This window comes from Rhincodon typus, chromosome 19 (assembly GCF_021869965.1).
Source record: "Rhincodon typus isolate 14 chromosome 19, sRhiTyp1.1, whole genome shotgun sequence".
In the NCBI taxonomy this organism is placed as follows: Eukaryota; Metazoa; Chordata; class Chondrichthyes; order Orectolobiformes; family Rhincodontidae; genus Rhincodon; species Rhincodon typus.
Window position 1 is genome coordinate 11,839,372 of NC_063350.1, and position 15,129 is coordinate 11,854,500.

Genomic DNA, 15,129 nt, shown 5'->3' on the forward strand with positions numbered 1-15,129 from the left:
TGTATGTAACCTCTTGCTGATTTACTTCACGGCCCTTTTTCTTGCATCCATAATGTTGGCAAATTCCCTGTGTGTAGTTTGCGTATGATCAGTGTGGGAATTAACAAGGAATTGTTAATTGTTAAAACTGACAGGAATTAACCAGCTTTCATCTTCAATTCTTGCTCAGGGATCACTCAGGAGAAAATTGACCAAACCCGCACTGCGGTAGAACAGCAAATGATTGTAGACATCAGAGAAGGTATTCAGGCGGGCACTGATCTGAATGCAAGAGATGCTCAGGGTGCCACCTTGGTAAGTAGAATTGGCACCATTGGATGCAGGTTGACCTAACCCTACCACTGGCTGAACCCGAAGAGTAGCAAATGTGGGAAGTCATGCTCATTGCAATATTATTTAGAATTTGTTTTAACCCTACAATTATTGAACTAAAGTCTTGGAAATGAAATCAGCCATATTCGTGGCAAGAATGCCTAAGCTTTATCACCTTATCTCAATTCTAATGCAATCATTGTCAACGGTTAATGCAGGTAAGCCTACATTTTACCAGGCATTCTGACCTTGAAGGTGCAACCTCATTTTTGTTTTTGTTTGCATGACATTGAAGTAAGAATAAACAGTACGTAGGTTCCCTGGATTTATTTTATGATCCTTTTTGGAAAATGACCACCACATTAACTTATTTTCCAAATTTATATCCTCCCTCACTTCTCTTGCTGTTCTGGAATAAATAGCATCTATTTGGACAGTTCTGAGGAAGGGGTACTGGACCCGAAATGTTAACTCTGATTTCTCTCCATAGATGCTGCCAGACCTGCTGAGGTTTTCCAGCAACAAAAACAAAGTTGCTGGAAAAGCTCAGCAGGTCTGTCAGCATCTGTGAAGGGAAAAACAGAGTTAATGTTTCGGGTAGGGTAACCCTTCCTCAGAACTGATGGTGGCTGGGAAAATGTCAGTTTATATTGCAGAAAATAGGGAGATGGGTGGGGTAGCTTTTCCAGCAATTTCTGTTTTTGTTTCTATTTACAGGGGATTTGTTTGGTTGATCCCAAACTGCAATTTTGTATTTAATCTGTCATTAAATCTTAGATAAATTATCTGATGTTGACTTGTAATGACCAGACTTTTTGATAATCCTGTTGATGTTAATTTTGAGATTAATTATCTGACTTTGCTATTTATAGGGAGGACATATTGCTCAAGGGAGATTGCACATTCTCCCCGTGTCTGCGTGGGTTTCCTCCGGGTGCTCTGGTTTCCTCCCACAATCCAAAGATGTACAGTTAGGTGAATTGGCCATGCTAAGTTGCCCATAATGTCCAGGGATATGTAGGCTAGGTGGATTAGCCATGGAAAATGCAGGATTATAGGGATAAGGTAGAGGGCTGGGTCTGGGTGGAATGCTCTTCTGAGGGTCGGTGTGGACTTGATGGGCCAAATGGCCTGCTTCCACACTGTAGGTATTCTATGAGCAATAATCATTCAGAATGTTATTTAGCCAACTTTCATCCCATGCTTCAGCTCTTATTTGCAGTTTTTACAAGTCCTTTTATTTAGGTCTGGCTGTCCACTATTCGGAGAATTTATGATCATCCTAGATTGGTAGTTTTTGGGAACTAAGAATTGTAGGTGTTCAGTGCTGTCAAGTTTGGGGAGTTTGTGGATGCTCGGTTTACGTTATTGCTTTTAATGATATTGTTTGCCGGAAGCTTGCTTTCCAAATTTCAAAGCCTTTTGTAAATTAGAAATGAAGTACATGTATTGATGCAGCGTTCAGTCATGAAGATTAGCTTGGAGCAAAATGGCTTATAACATCTTGAAAGCATGTGGCTGCAACAGTCATGAGGAAAGCAAAGCACAAAAATGCTTTTGCATAATAAATCCCAGCACTCATCTGTTTGCCTTAAGTGAATGTGTCCCATTGTGTTCTATTCTGCTGGTGCCTTAACTCCACATTCAGTGGCACACAACAACTTGCATTCAAATAGCACCTTTACCTGGGTAATAGGTCCCAAGGCACGGAAGTCCTTTTTCTCACATACACTGCAATCCAATTGTTGTTAATTTTTTTTCTTCTCTGTGGGAGTTTCCCTTAGTCTTTTTGTTGGATACTGCCGTTTGATATTGATTATCATCCTGCTGTTGATTTATAGATCAGTGACCAGTTACTTTAAGGTCTTTTTTTTCCTGTCTCTCCCGCAGCTACATGTGGTGGCTGCCAATGGGTACTGTACAGTTGCTGAGCTGCTTCTCGAGCATGGGGCCAAAGTAAGCATCAAGGACAATGACGGCTGGGAACCATTGCATGCAGCTGCCTGCTGGGGTCAGGTCAGTCGCTGTCTATAACTTGAGATATTGGTGTCTTGTGCGCACGTTTCTTAGAAAGGTGAGAAAAAAGGAGTTGCATTTCTGTAGCACTGTTCACATATTTATGATGTCTGTTTACAACCAATTAACACATTTTTGAGTATGGTTGTTGTTTTACTGCAGGTAATTTTAAATGGCATTATGATAACAATCAGATAATCTGTTTTGGTGATGTTGGTTAAAGAGATAAATATTGGGCCGGACATGGGAGATAAGTCCCGTGCTCTCCTTTTGAATCGTGCCATGGAAGATTTTACATCCAACTGAGCAGCAGATGGGGCATCAGTTTAACATTTCATTTAAGATCCACTCCCATCATACTGCAATGTCAGCCTAGGTGCAGTGCTGAACGAGTGGGACTAGAACAAACAACATATCCTAAATCCTTTTATGCCAGCCTTGGTCAAAAACAGTTCCAATCAAGAGGGATAGTAAGAACTGCTGATGCTGGAGTCAGAGATAACACAGTGTGGAGTTGGAGAAACACAGCAGGAAAGTTGATGTTTCAGATCAGGACCCTTCTTCAGGTCCCGACCCAAAACGTCAGCTTTCCTGCTCCTCTGATGCTGCCTGACCTGCTGTGTTTCTCCAACTCCACACTGTGTTATCTCCAATCAAGAGGCTTTTAATTGGATTCCTGGATAAATATTGTTCTAAGTAACAAGAAAATTATTCAACTTAATTAAAGAACTAATCTGTCGATGTCAGATGAGCTGGGAAAAATAGGTATGTTTCATCAAATGCACATCATCGTTTACAATTTGTTATACAATTATTACGTTTTTTTGTTCAGTGTGTTTTGGATGTTTCTGGTGAGTTCTGTACAGTTTTGGTATGTGTTCGGATACAGTCAGTAAGGACAAATCTCTTTAGGAGACACACTGGGATCAGGATACTCAAAAGTGAGCAGGATATGGTTCATTACCGTATGATTCTCCATAAGAACAAATTCCATGGCAACACCACAACAATCAGAACTGTCTTGCCAACTAGCCAGTATATTATGTGAATTATTGCTTGTTTTAAAGTTTTGAGTTCTTGCATCTGTCCTGATAAATGCAAGATATAAGGCTTTGACAGCATGTCCCTTTTTATCAACAAAACCTTCAACAACCTTGGCACAGTCACAGTATGTTTCCCTTTGTGGGATAGTCTAGGACCAGGGAACATAATTTCACGTTAAGTGGTTACCCATTTAAAACAGAGTTGAAGAAGAATTTCTTCTGTCAGAGGATAACAAATCTGTGGAATTCTTTACCACAGAGCGCTGTCAAGGCTGGGTCAATAAGTATATTCAAATAGAATTTTAATCAAGGAATTCCAGGCAGGAAGGTGGAGTTGAGAATTATCAGATCAGCCATGATCTCACTGAATGGTGGAGCAAATACAATGAGCCAAATGCCCTGCTTCTGCACCTGCTTCTTTTGATATATTGCTTGAAGTCTTAGCTTCTGATTTGATGAATGCCTGGTCTGGGCAGAAGGTGACAGTAGGCAGTCTGTTCCTGCATATTTCATAGTCAACAGGCATAGCACAGCATTGATAGATTGTCAGCTCCTGGTATTCTGCACGCGTGACGTCTACTTTGGCTGAAACAGGCTGGAACGTGCTGCATGGGTTTGAGAGAGGTAGAAAGGTGAAGTGAGGAGAAAGTATGCGATCGTAGCTTTCGCCAACAGTAACATATATGTGACTGTTCAATTCTCAACCTCTAATTGGACCATCCTTATCTTGCAAGCCATTCTCTGCCAATATCTTGTCCTCCATTATAGAACAACATTTCGGTTCTATACATCACGTTGAGGTTGTACAGGTCATTAGTGAGGCCTCTTCTGGAATACTGTGTCCAGTTCTGGTCGCCCATTTATAGGAAGGATATTATTAAGCTGGAGAGAGTTCAGAAGAGATTCACCAGGTTGTTGCCGGGTATGGAAGGTTTGAATTATAAAGAAAGGCTGGAAAGGCCGGGACCTATTCCACTGGAGCATAGGAGGTTGAGAGGCGACCTTATAGAAGTTTATAAAATAATACGAGGTATAGGTAGAGTTACTGGTAGCCGTCTTTTCCCTAGGACGGGGATTTCAAGACTAGGGGACACATTTTTAAGATGAGAGGAGAAACATTTAAAAAAAAACATGAGGGAATTTTTTTACATGGAGAGTGGTTTGCATGTGGAATTAACTTCCTGAGGAAGTGGTAGATGCAGGTACAATTGCAACATTTAAAAGACATTTTGGATAAGTAGATGAATAGGAAAGGTTTGGATGGATATGGGCCAGGAGCAGGCACGGGGATTAGTTTAGTTCGAAATTATGTTCGGTATGAACTGGTTGGATCGAAGGGTCTGTTTCCATGCTGTATGACTCTATCAGTCGTTTAATGGGGTCAGTAAGATGGGAAGTGTCAGGGGGTCTTCTCCCTGAGGACATGTGGAACCCAGCTGACAAAAAATGGAATTCCTAAGCTGAGGACTCAAATCTGAGTGAAGGGCAGCTCTGGGATTTTTCAAAGCTGGGTCATCGAGCCAAATTGATGGACAAGCCGAGTGGCAGCTTGCAAGTTGCTTCACTCCTTGGTAACATTGTTAACACCTCCGTGCGAGTTATTACATATCTGTGTGCTGCACTAGCACACACTGGTTGCGGTATGTATCAATACAGCTCCAACAACACTTCCACAAACTACATTGCCTGTTAGGATAATGGTAGTAGGTGCAGGGTGACACTGTCAACTCCAGACATCCCTGAAAGTTATTAGACCAATTTGGAAATAGGTGGCTTGTTCCTTCATCGTGGTGGTGTCAAAATCCTGAACTCCCTCCATTGACAATTCAAGGAGTGTTTTCATCCTGCAGCAGTTCAATATGGTCAGTACTAGTTTTTCAAAGGAAACAAAGATACAAGTTGGAAGTTGATCTCTAGAGCCTACTTCACCATTTAATAAGATCATGGCTGATCTGATTACTCCAGATTCCTGTCTACCCCAATAAACTTTCACCCAATTACTTCTCAAGAATCTGTCTCCCTCTGTGTTAAAATATTCAAGACTCTGTTTCCTTTTGAGGAAGAGAGTTCCAAACAGTCCCAACCCTCTGTGAGGGGGGAGAAAAACTGCAAGCCTTAATTTTAAACAGTGACCCTTCGTTGTAGATTCTCCAATAAGAAAAAACATCCTTCCCATATGTACCATGTTAAGACTTCTTAGGATTCTATATGTTCTAATTAAGTCTAATTAACTCCAGGGGATATCTTGTCCAGCCTTTCTTCTTAACACTAACCACCTACCTCCAGATATTCAACAAAGGATATTTAACAGAGGAGGTTAAAAAAAAGCAGTAATACTTGGAAATGAATTTCCTGGTGTTACTGGAGCTCCATTTTAGTGTATAAGACATGTTGGACTAATATGTGTCACTTGCAAGTTTTACTGGGTTTCCTCCTGGAAGCATGCGATGATGCCCACAATCCAAGAGTGATATTTTTGTTAAAGTTTACTGTGCAAACGATATAGTGCAGACATTGACAGAGCAATGCTTTTGTGCTGCAATATTAATCGCGGTGTTCCACACCCAGGAAGAAACTGTGGTCCTGTCTGACCAAAATATGTGTTTGTTCAAACCCACAACAATGCTGTTGCTTTGTGCGTAACATGTGGCGAGTCCCTCGTCGGGTAAAACCCAGTAAGGACAGATTTCGTGAAACAGACTTGCACTAAAAAAAGGAGCAAATATATGTTGCTACCCCAGCACCATCAGTGGTCTAGTTGCATTTCTGAAATTGGTTATTGCCAGTATTTCTTCGTCCCTTTTGACAAATACATGTGAAAAAATTAATTAGTCAGTGATTCATGTATTTGCCAAATAACTGCTTAATAAAAGAATTTCATGACTGGAGGATAGGATTCACAACTTTTCACTTCCACATTCACTGGATTTGCACCTTTCCCTTTGCTTTTGCCAGAGGACAGCATATGCATGCCAGTATTTTTTTTTCTCCAATTATATCTGTCATGAGGAACAAAGTAGACAGACAGTCCTAAAATAGGCTCCTTTTAAAGTGACTTTTATTAATAACTATCAATGGAAAAGAAAAATGTGCTCTGAGTGGCAATTCATTAAGAAAAAAAAAGCTTCTTTCCTTCTCCTATCATTCCAAGGGTTAATTAGACAGCTGTTTTGAACAAGAGCAAAATACTGCAGATGCTGGAAATCTGAAACAAATACAGAGAATCCTGGAGAAACTCAACAGGTCTGGTAGCATCTGTGGAAAGAGAAAGAGAGTTAGCCTTTCGAGACAGTATGACTGTTCCTTCGAACTACAGTAGACTGGGTAGTCTGCAGCTCTAACGAAGAGTCACAGTGGACTCAGAACGCTAACTTTTTCACTCTGCACAGATGCTGCCAGACCTGGTGTTTCGAACAGTTGAGATGGAATGAGGAATTGTACTAACTTTTCTTGTGATCCCACTGTTATAATGTAAACTTGTTTCTGTATTTCTTTTCTGTAGATGCAAATTGCAGAATTGCTGACAGCTCATGGTGCGAGTCTCAATGCCAAGACAAACCTTAAAGAAACACCAATTGGTTAGTCATAGACATAAGGTTGGCACCATTTGCCTTGCCTAACGGAAGCAGATTAAGGCTGGGGAAGGAATAAGGTCCAAGGCTTGAATTCTTATGGAATATTCCATATGCCATAGGAGCATCACAGAAGTCACAAGCATCCATCTGATTCTGTTGTCTAGTCAGAAATGTAATACCATTTTAATGGAACTGTTGACTAAAGCAGCACTCAACCCCTTACTTTATCTCTGTTTATATCTCATTAAAATATTAATAATGTCTCTGTCACATTTTAGAGTCTTATCTGTCCTTGTAAGTGCAGATCGTTCAGCTTTCGTATTTTAGATTGTTTCTTATCAGAAATGTTTAGCTTCTTTTGGTTTTGCAAGTGTCTTTATTGGCTGTGCTGTTAAAAGTTCTGGTGATGTGCTTATGATGGCAAACAGAAAATCTTGTTTTAAATTTTTCTTCTGTGCTGTAACTTACCCTGTACCACCCTCCGCACTCCTGAAATCCTCCAGCCAGCCACCAAATTGAGGCTGGGTATGAAATGGCCAATAGTCGGCCACTTGAGGCCCTGAATTAGGGCATAGACAGTGGCAAAGCTACCCAGCCTGATAATACGCCAGTGGGAGACCATGGATATTCTCTCCAATGACTCGATTATTTCACACACTCATCGTATCAGATAATCTTGAACTTGCAAGAAAATTTGACCTGGTGTGTGGATTTCAGTGCCACTACTTTATAACCTGTGAGATAATCCACTCTATGACTTGAATAATCTTGTCTGAAAAATGGCACCTTCAACAGTGCAGCACTCCTAAAGTACTGGCACTGCAGGGTCAGCCACAATTCGAAAAGCTCAAAAATCAACTGTGGGACTCGACCCACAATCTTCAGGAGAGGCAAGTTTGCTACCATTGGGTCATACTGCAGGCAGAAAACAGAACTTATGGGGTCAATCTCAAAATGGTCCATTGTTGTATTAAAACAGTCTGAAAAGGACTAATGTTACTTTTCCATTGCAGATCTCTGTGATGATGAGGAGTTCAGAGTTTTGCTTCGACAGCTCAAGCACAAACATGATAGCATCTTGAAGTCACAGGGCAAGAACAAGTCATCTTTAAGCAGGAGAACCTCGAGTGCTGGAAGTCGAGGGTTAGTATTTGAGCCCTAATTAATGAAAACTCTGATTCTATGGCAACACTTAGACGTTCGATTCATTTGGATGTCACCTTCCAAGGAAACTGCGGTTCTTGGATTCTTTAGCTAGCTTTCTGGGCCTCAGCTTATCCTTATAAGTAAAATGAAAATGGCCTTAGTAATTTTGGTTGTTGGTTTTGAACATAAATTCCATAAATGGAATTTGAAAGAACTCCATGAAGGCAGGTATCCTGTCACCAAATGATCCTTCATTTCCACGTCCATAGTACTTGACAATGGTCCAGCTAGCTTAGAGATGGCTCCTAGAGTGAATAGAATCTCTGGCACTCCTGTTTATATCTGTCAGCCAGTGCTCCCTGATTGGACCAGGTTAACAGCCCCAATCAGGGATCTCACATTCCGTGAGGTCCACCTGGCTGACCTTGTTCCAATCACTACAAATTTCCTAATGAGCTTGATCAAGATGTATCCTCCCAAGGCAAGCAGGAAACCCTGAATGATTCCACATGCCTCTTTTGTGAGAGGTTTGTGAATCTTGGAATGGCAACCGTGGATACTAAGTCATTAGATATATTCACAACAGAAGTCAATAAGTTTCTGAATACAAAGGGATATAGAGCTAGCATGGAAAGGTGGAGCTGAGGTAGAAGATCAGCCATGATCTTATTCAACAAAGGAGCAGAGGGGCAAATAACAGACTCCAATTACTGTTCATTATGTTCGAATTGAGAGAGTAAGACATTGCTTCACTGGGGAAAGCAAAAGAAAAACTAACAAGGAACTGCATAAAGGTGAAACACTGCAAATACTGGAGATCTGAAATAAAAAAAAGTGTTGGAGAAACTCAGTGGGTCTGGCAACACCAGTAGAGAGGGAAAAAGAGTTAATGTTTCAAGTCTAATGACTTCAGAAGTGAAGAGGTGGAAGAGTCATGGCTTTAATGCTGTGGTGAAGGGGCAAATGTAGTAGAAAGGCAATCAGGAAAAGTTAAAGGAGATTGGAAATCAAAGATGTCATTGAGCAAAAGACAAAGGGAAAGGTAATGATTCTAGAGGAAACAGGGTATTGAAATGGAGTAGGTAGTAATGACAGGACAAAGATAACTCTGAATGAAAGCACAGCTGTGAAAAACAGGATCCAGCAGGAAACAAAAGTTATCCTTCCCTAAACTTTTCCCTCTGTTGTAGTTCTCTCAGCCAGTTGCTATGTTTTGAATTACAGTATGTGTAGATCATCTGGCCCATCTCTTCAATACTTTCATAGCTGATCCTGTCATATCCCCATATCCCATACTGTCATTGGACCTTCAGGGAGGTGATTAATCAGCCATGAATTTGGAATTGAAGAGCAGGCTCACAAGGCTGAATGGCCTACTCTGATCCCTATGTGCCTATGATATTCTACCTCAACTCTACTGCCTGCTCCCCGTACCCTTTGATCCCTGAGAGACCAAAAATCTATTTATCCAAGACTTGAACATACTCTATGACTGAACATCCACAATCCACTTGGATAGACAATTCTAACAATTCACAATCTCTGAATGAAGATATTTTTCTTCATTTCAGTTCTGATGAAGAGTCATTGGACTTGAAATGCTAACTCATCTGTGGTTTTCTCACCACAGATGCTGCCAGACCTGCTGAGTTTCTCCAATTTCTGTTTTTGTTTCAGCTCTTCAGCATCCACAGTTCTTTGTTTTATTATACTGAATAATAAGCTCTTTCTCCTTAGACTGTGTCCCCATGTTTTAGATTTTGTCATCAGCAGAAACAGTCTCTCTTGTGTTTATGCTGTCGCGCCTCTTCTGATTCTTTGTTTCAATGACATTATCTCTTATTCTTCTAAACACTAACAAATATGGGCAGAATCAACTCAGCTTCTCATCAGCTTCTCATCACGGGCCTACGCTTTCATCCAAATGTACAACCTAGTGAATATTGTTGTCCCATCTCCTAGGCAAGTAGATCCTTCCTTAGATTTGGAGACCAAGCTGTGCATCTGACTGCTTTCAATTCCTGACCCATCATGTCATTCACTACACATGAGGAAATTGCTTTGGAAATGTACATTTTTAATCACTTTCCTGGTCCGTATAATGTACTTAAATTAATCAGAATTAAATTTACTGGTATTCAAGCTTCACGACATCATACCTGAGGGAAGATGGTTGGTATTTTATATGGTTTTGCTTCTGCTTTAAATGATCTTTTCCCACATTCTCCAAAGTCTGTCTCTTCCTGACCAAGACAGCAGGTGTCCAGAATGCTTTGAAAGCAGCTGTCAGAATGTGTGTCAGAAACAGTCTAAAGGTGACGCTGTCTCTCTTCCTGCAGCACAGTTACTGACCTCCCCTTCTGTCAGGTTGACGGTGTTATGGAAATTGGCTGGTAGCTTTCTGCTCCATGTCAGTGCAGATGGGCTCACAGTGTCTGATGTTCCTTCACATGATCACTCACTGTTCAATGCATATATGTGGTTGTTTGTAGATGCATTGTCAATTTGATAATTGTATGAGCAGATAAAACAGATTAACAATTCAAATTCAATATGATGCTTTGGAGGTTTCACAACTTATCCTGATCTGGTGATGGTATACAATCTGTAGAATTGCATGGCATTGTTGTTGCCCTGGTTTGACAACCTAGTGGCCTTTTCTGCTATTTGCTGTCACTCAACATCACCACACAATCGCCATTGTCGGGATGTTCTTCCTCAGTTTCTTTGTGTATGGTTGGTGTATTGTATATTGGCCTGATTTGGCTTCTGTTCCTTCACAATGCAGCACCATGATCAGGGATGACTTCATGCGATCTGGACTGGTTGCATATTTTATAATGTTTTGCTGGAATCCAAGTGTTTATATTTCTAACTTCCATTTCACACTGGTGCATGGTTTTGGTAGTTCTCTACCAGCTTGCTTGTTATGTATCTATCTTTGAAGAAGAATGTCCTGATTCTAGGAATGATTAGAGAATTATGGAATTGTTTCTGATTTACAGCATGCATAGTTCTTCTGGGTTTTTATTTGGAGAATTACAGATCCTGGGCAATCTCATGCACACTTCCCATCACAATGTATGCTTGGAAGGTGATTGTAGTCCAGTGGTGTTGCAAGAAATGCAAAAACAAATTGTTTTTTGTTCCTTAACACTTAATGATCATTGTATGGCGTGAGTTGCCCGTACTGCACGCAAACAAAACTTTTCACTGTATGTAGGTACATGTGACAATAATAAATCAAATTTTAAAAATGTTAAGGTGATCAGAAACTTTTAGAACTGTCAGCATCACATGTCCTGAAAGTGCACAAAACCACACACTAAAAGCTAAAATCGACATAGGATCTAGTACCAACATATTTTTACCACTATGCATCCTGAAAGACATGTACCTCAGCAGGTGGCATTCCATAGTAGAACCAACAAGAGACTGTCTCACAGGGTGTAGCACATTACGAATTCCATGAGCAGGGGTGATGATGTTATGTTTGACACTGCCATTTAGTATGCATGTCCTGAAAAGGGTTAGCCAGTGAATTGCAGTCCATTTTCTCACACCAACTTTTCCAGGATACCGAATAAATTATAAATAACGCATATCATGTCAGCACTGGTCATGCTTATTGTGGTACTGGTAAATTTGGAGAAGTAGTCCATTACAAGGATGTAATATTTTTCCATGCATGGTGAATAGGTCTGTTGCTACTTTTTTTCTAAGGAGCGAAAGAAGTGGATGCAGCAGTTCCGTCTGCCGCTAGCGTTGATACATTTGGCATGCCTCGGATCCATTCACATGTCATTCAATATCCTGATTCATCCCAGGCCGGTACACAGACTCATGTGCTAGCGGTCTTGAGCATTCAATACCCATGTGTTCTCGGTGTAACATGGCCATGTTGCTTTTGGTGTTTGTCCTTGAAGATGACTTATCGCGATGCACCATGTTCATCTTCGTATCCCCAAAATGAATGACACCTCTCAAGTATTTGCTTAATACTGTCAGGCCATCCCTGCATAATTACCTTTTGCAACTTTTGTGGAAGCCTATCTTCGGCAGTTGCCGATTGCAGCCGTTCACATTGGCTCCTGTAAACGTTCTTCAACTTCAATGATTGCATGGCACTTTGTTTTTTATTCATTCATGGGATGTGGGTGTCACTGGCTTGGCCAGCATTTATTGCCCATCCCTAATTGCCCTTGAGAAGGTGGTGGTGTGCCGCCTATTGAACTGCTGCAGTCCATGTGCTGTAGGTAGCCCACAATACTGTTATATGGTCTGTTTTGCCACAGTGAGTGTGGTTTGAAGCATATGAATTGTGACAGCACCTAAGATGTGTGCACGCTGGTAGTCCTACCACTGCTGGACCATTGGTATCTATCTAGAAAGTTTCAAGAAGGCAAGGTGTGTTTGCCTATTGGCATTGTAATGTGATTTCTGCGCATGGAATTTGTAATGTGCTACACCCTGTGAGACAGTCTCTTGTTGGTTCTACTATGGAATGCCACCTGCTGAGGTACATGTCTTTCAGGACGCATAATGGGTAAAAATATGTTGGTACTAGATCCTATGTCGATTTTAGCTTTTAGTGTGTGGTTTTGTGCCCTTTCAGGACGTGTGATGCTGACAGTTCTAAAAGTTTCTGATCACCTTAACGTTTTTAAAATTTGATTTATTATTGTCACATGTAGCTACATACAGTGAAAAGTTTTGTTTGCGTGCAGTACGGGCAACTCGCGCCATACAAAGATCGTACCGTGATTGAACACAGTAGGGAACATAAAGTTATAGCTGCAAAGAAAGTAAACAAAAGCAAGATCAACATTAGATTTGAAACTTGAGAGGTCAATAAAGAAGTCTAATAACAGTGGGGAAGAAGCTGTTCTTGAACCTGACAGTATGTGTGTTTAAGCTTCTGCCAGACAGGAGAGGTTGGAAGAGATTATAATTGGAATAGGTGGGGTCTTTGATAATATTGGCTGCCCTTCCAAGGCAGTGAGGAGTGTAGATGGATTCAATGGATAGAAGGTTGGCTTGCGTGATGAATTGGGCTGAGTTCATAATTCTCTGTAGTTTCTCACAGTCCTGGGCAGAGCAGTTGCTGTACCAAGCTGTGATGCACCCAAATAGAATGCTTTCCATGGTGCATCTGCAAAAGTTGGTGAGGGTCCTTATGGACATGCTGAATTTCCTTAGCCTCCTGAGGAAGAAGAGGTGTTGTTGTGCTTTTTTTAAACCATTGCACCACTGTGGGTGGTCCAGGACAGATTGCTGGTGATGGTCAAGAATGTCAAGAAAGGTGTGAGGTTAACAATAGAAAAAAACTTGATCATCTTCTGACATTCGTCTTTCGTTTGATTGACTATGCACCTCCTTGACGTATTTGTGTTTGCTCACCTTCTTAACAATTGCCTTTGTGCCAGTGCTGCCTCATTGCTCACTTTTTGCGTTTTGTTCTGGGGTCTGTCTTGGTCTATGGAGCCAAATTTTCTGCCACTGTTGATACCATACAGGTTTCAAGAAAGGCTTTTGGGTAATTGCTACACCTGTTACAGATTTTGTTGGTTTAGTGTGCTTTGCTGACCATCGCAATCATGCTGAACGCAACTATTGACAAACTGGACAATAAACTTCTGCAGTTGTTTGGGTATCATGCATTGAGTCTGTTAATTCTGAAGCTAATTGAACTTGGAGTATTGAATAGACAGCCATTGCTGCTAACCAGCTTTTGCCTTCTGCAGGGTATATTGCTTGATGTGGCAATGCTTATGTTATCCTTCGTGACATAATAAACTAGGCATGGATGATATGGCATTGGAAGATCGAACAGATAGTTGTTACAAATAAAAACCGAAAATGCTGGAGAAACCCTACAAGTCTGGCAGCGTCTTTGGAGAAACGGAGTTAATGTTTTGAGTCCAGTATGACTCTTCTTAAGAACACACATCTGCAGATATTCATTACAGGTGGCTACTAAAAGCAGACATTCTCAGGCATACTACTACCTGGGCTAAAGTTAAGGTGTTAGGTTACAAACAGCAGCATGCTTTAATTCATAGGACATGTTTTATGTGATCCCAATAAGAAGTGTGTAAGACTTTTATACCCTCTGGCCACTTGCTACGATGCAATAATATCATGAGCATGTCTCTAAAGTAAGCGGTCAGACTAATTTTGGGACATAACACAACAGCAAATGTTGTAATGGATCACGAAAGACCAATGGGTGCTCTTTGGAGGGTCGGTGCAGACTCGATGGGCCAAGTAGCCTGCTTTCTCACTGTAGGAATTCTATGATCCTATAAACTTATCAAAGTCTTTTATAGGCGCACCAATAATAAAAGGATGGTGAAAGGAGGAGTAGGATGAATTAGGGACCAAAAAGGGGAGTTATATATGGAGGCATGAGGCATGTCAGAGGTGTAAATTAATACTATGCATCTGCCTTTCCCTACAAGGTGAATTCTGCCATATTAGTTACATAGAAGGAAACTTAGTCACTAGAAGTATTTAAAACACACAAAGACGAGGCATTGGATAAGCTGACAAAACTTAAATTTGACAAGGCAAACAGGACTAGATGAGATACATCCAATAATATTGAAGGAAGTGAGAGCAGAAATTGCAGAGGCATTGCCAGTAATCTTTCACATATCCCTGCACTCAGAGGTGTTGCCAGACAACTGGACAATTACGTCCTTGTTTACCAAACATTCTAAAGATAAGACTAGCAATTGTAGACCAGTCAGATTAACTTTTGTGCTGGGGAAACTTCTGATATGTGAGGTTGGATTAATAGTTACATGAAAAATGAGGGTTAAGGGAAAATTGTAACTAATTAACTTGCAGAAGCCCTTTGAAGAGGTAATTAAGAGTTGATGAGGACTATGCTGTTGACATGGTGTACATGGACTTCTAAAAAGCATTCAATACAGTGCCACACCATAGGCTTGTGAGAAAAGTCATAGTTCATGAAAGAAAATGGACAAAAACAACATAAATACTAAATTAACAAGGTGTAGAGCTGGATGAAC

General features: G+C 40.8%; 1 protein-coding gene across 1 annotated transcript in view; it reads left to right on the forward strand.

The window, feature by feature from the left end:
- ppp1r16b (protein phosphatase 1, regulatory subunit 16B) overlaps positions 1 to 15,129 on the forward strand; it is a 154,793-nt gene that overhangs the window by 131,485 nt on the left and 8,179 nt on the right. Inside the window, exons 6-9 of the mRNA XM_048608268.1 lie at positions 170 to 294; positions 2,203 to 2,328; positions 6,874 to 6,949; positions 7,960 to 8,089. Of these exons, the coding sequence (XP_048464225.1) occupies positions 170 to 294; positions 2,203 to 2,328; positions 6,874 to 6,949; positions 7,960 to 8,089 (457 nt within the window). The remainder of the gene's footprint in view (positions 1 to 169; positions 295 to 2,202; positions 2,329 to 6,873; positions 6,950 to 7,959; positions 8,090 to 15,129) is intronic.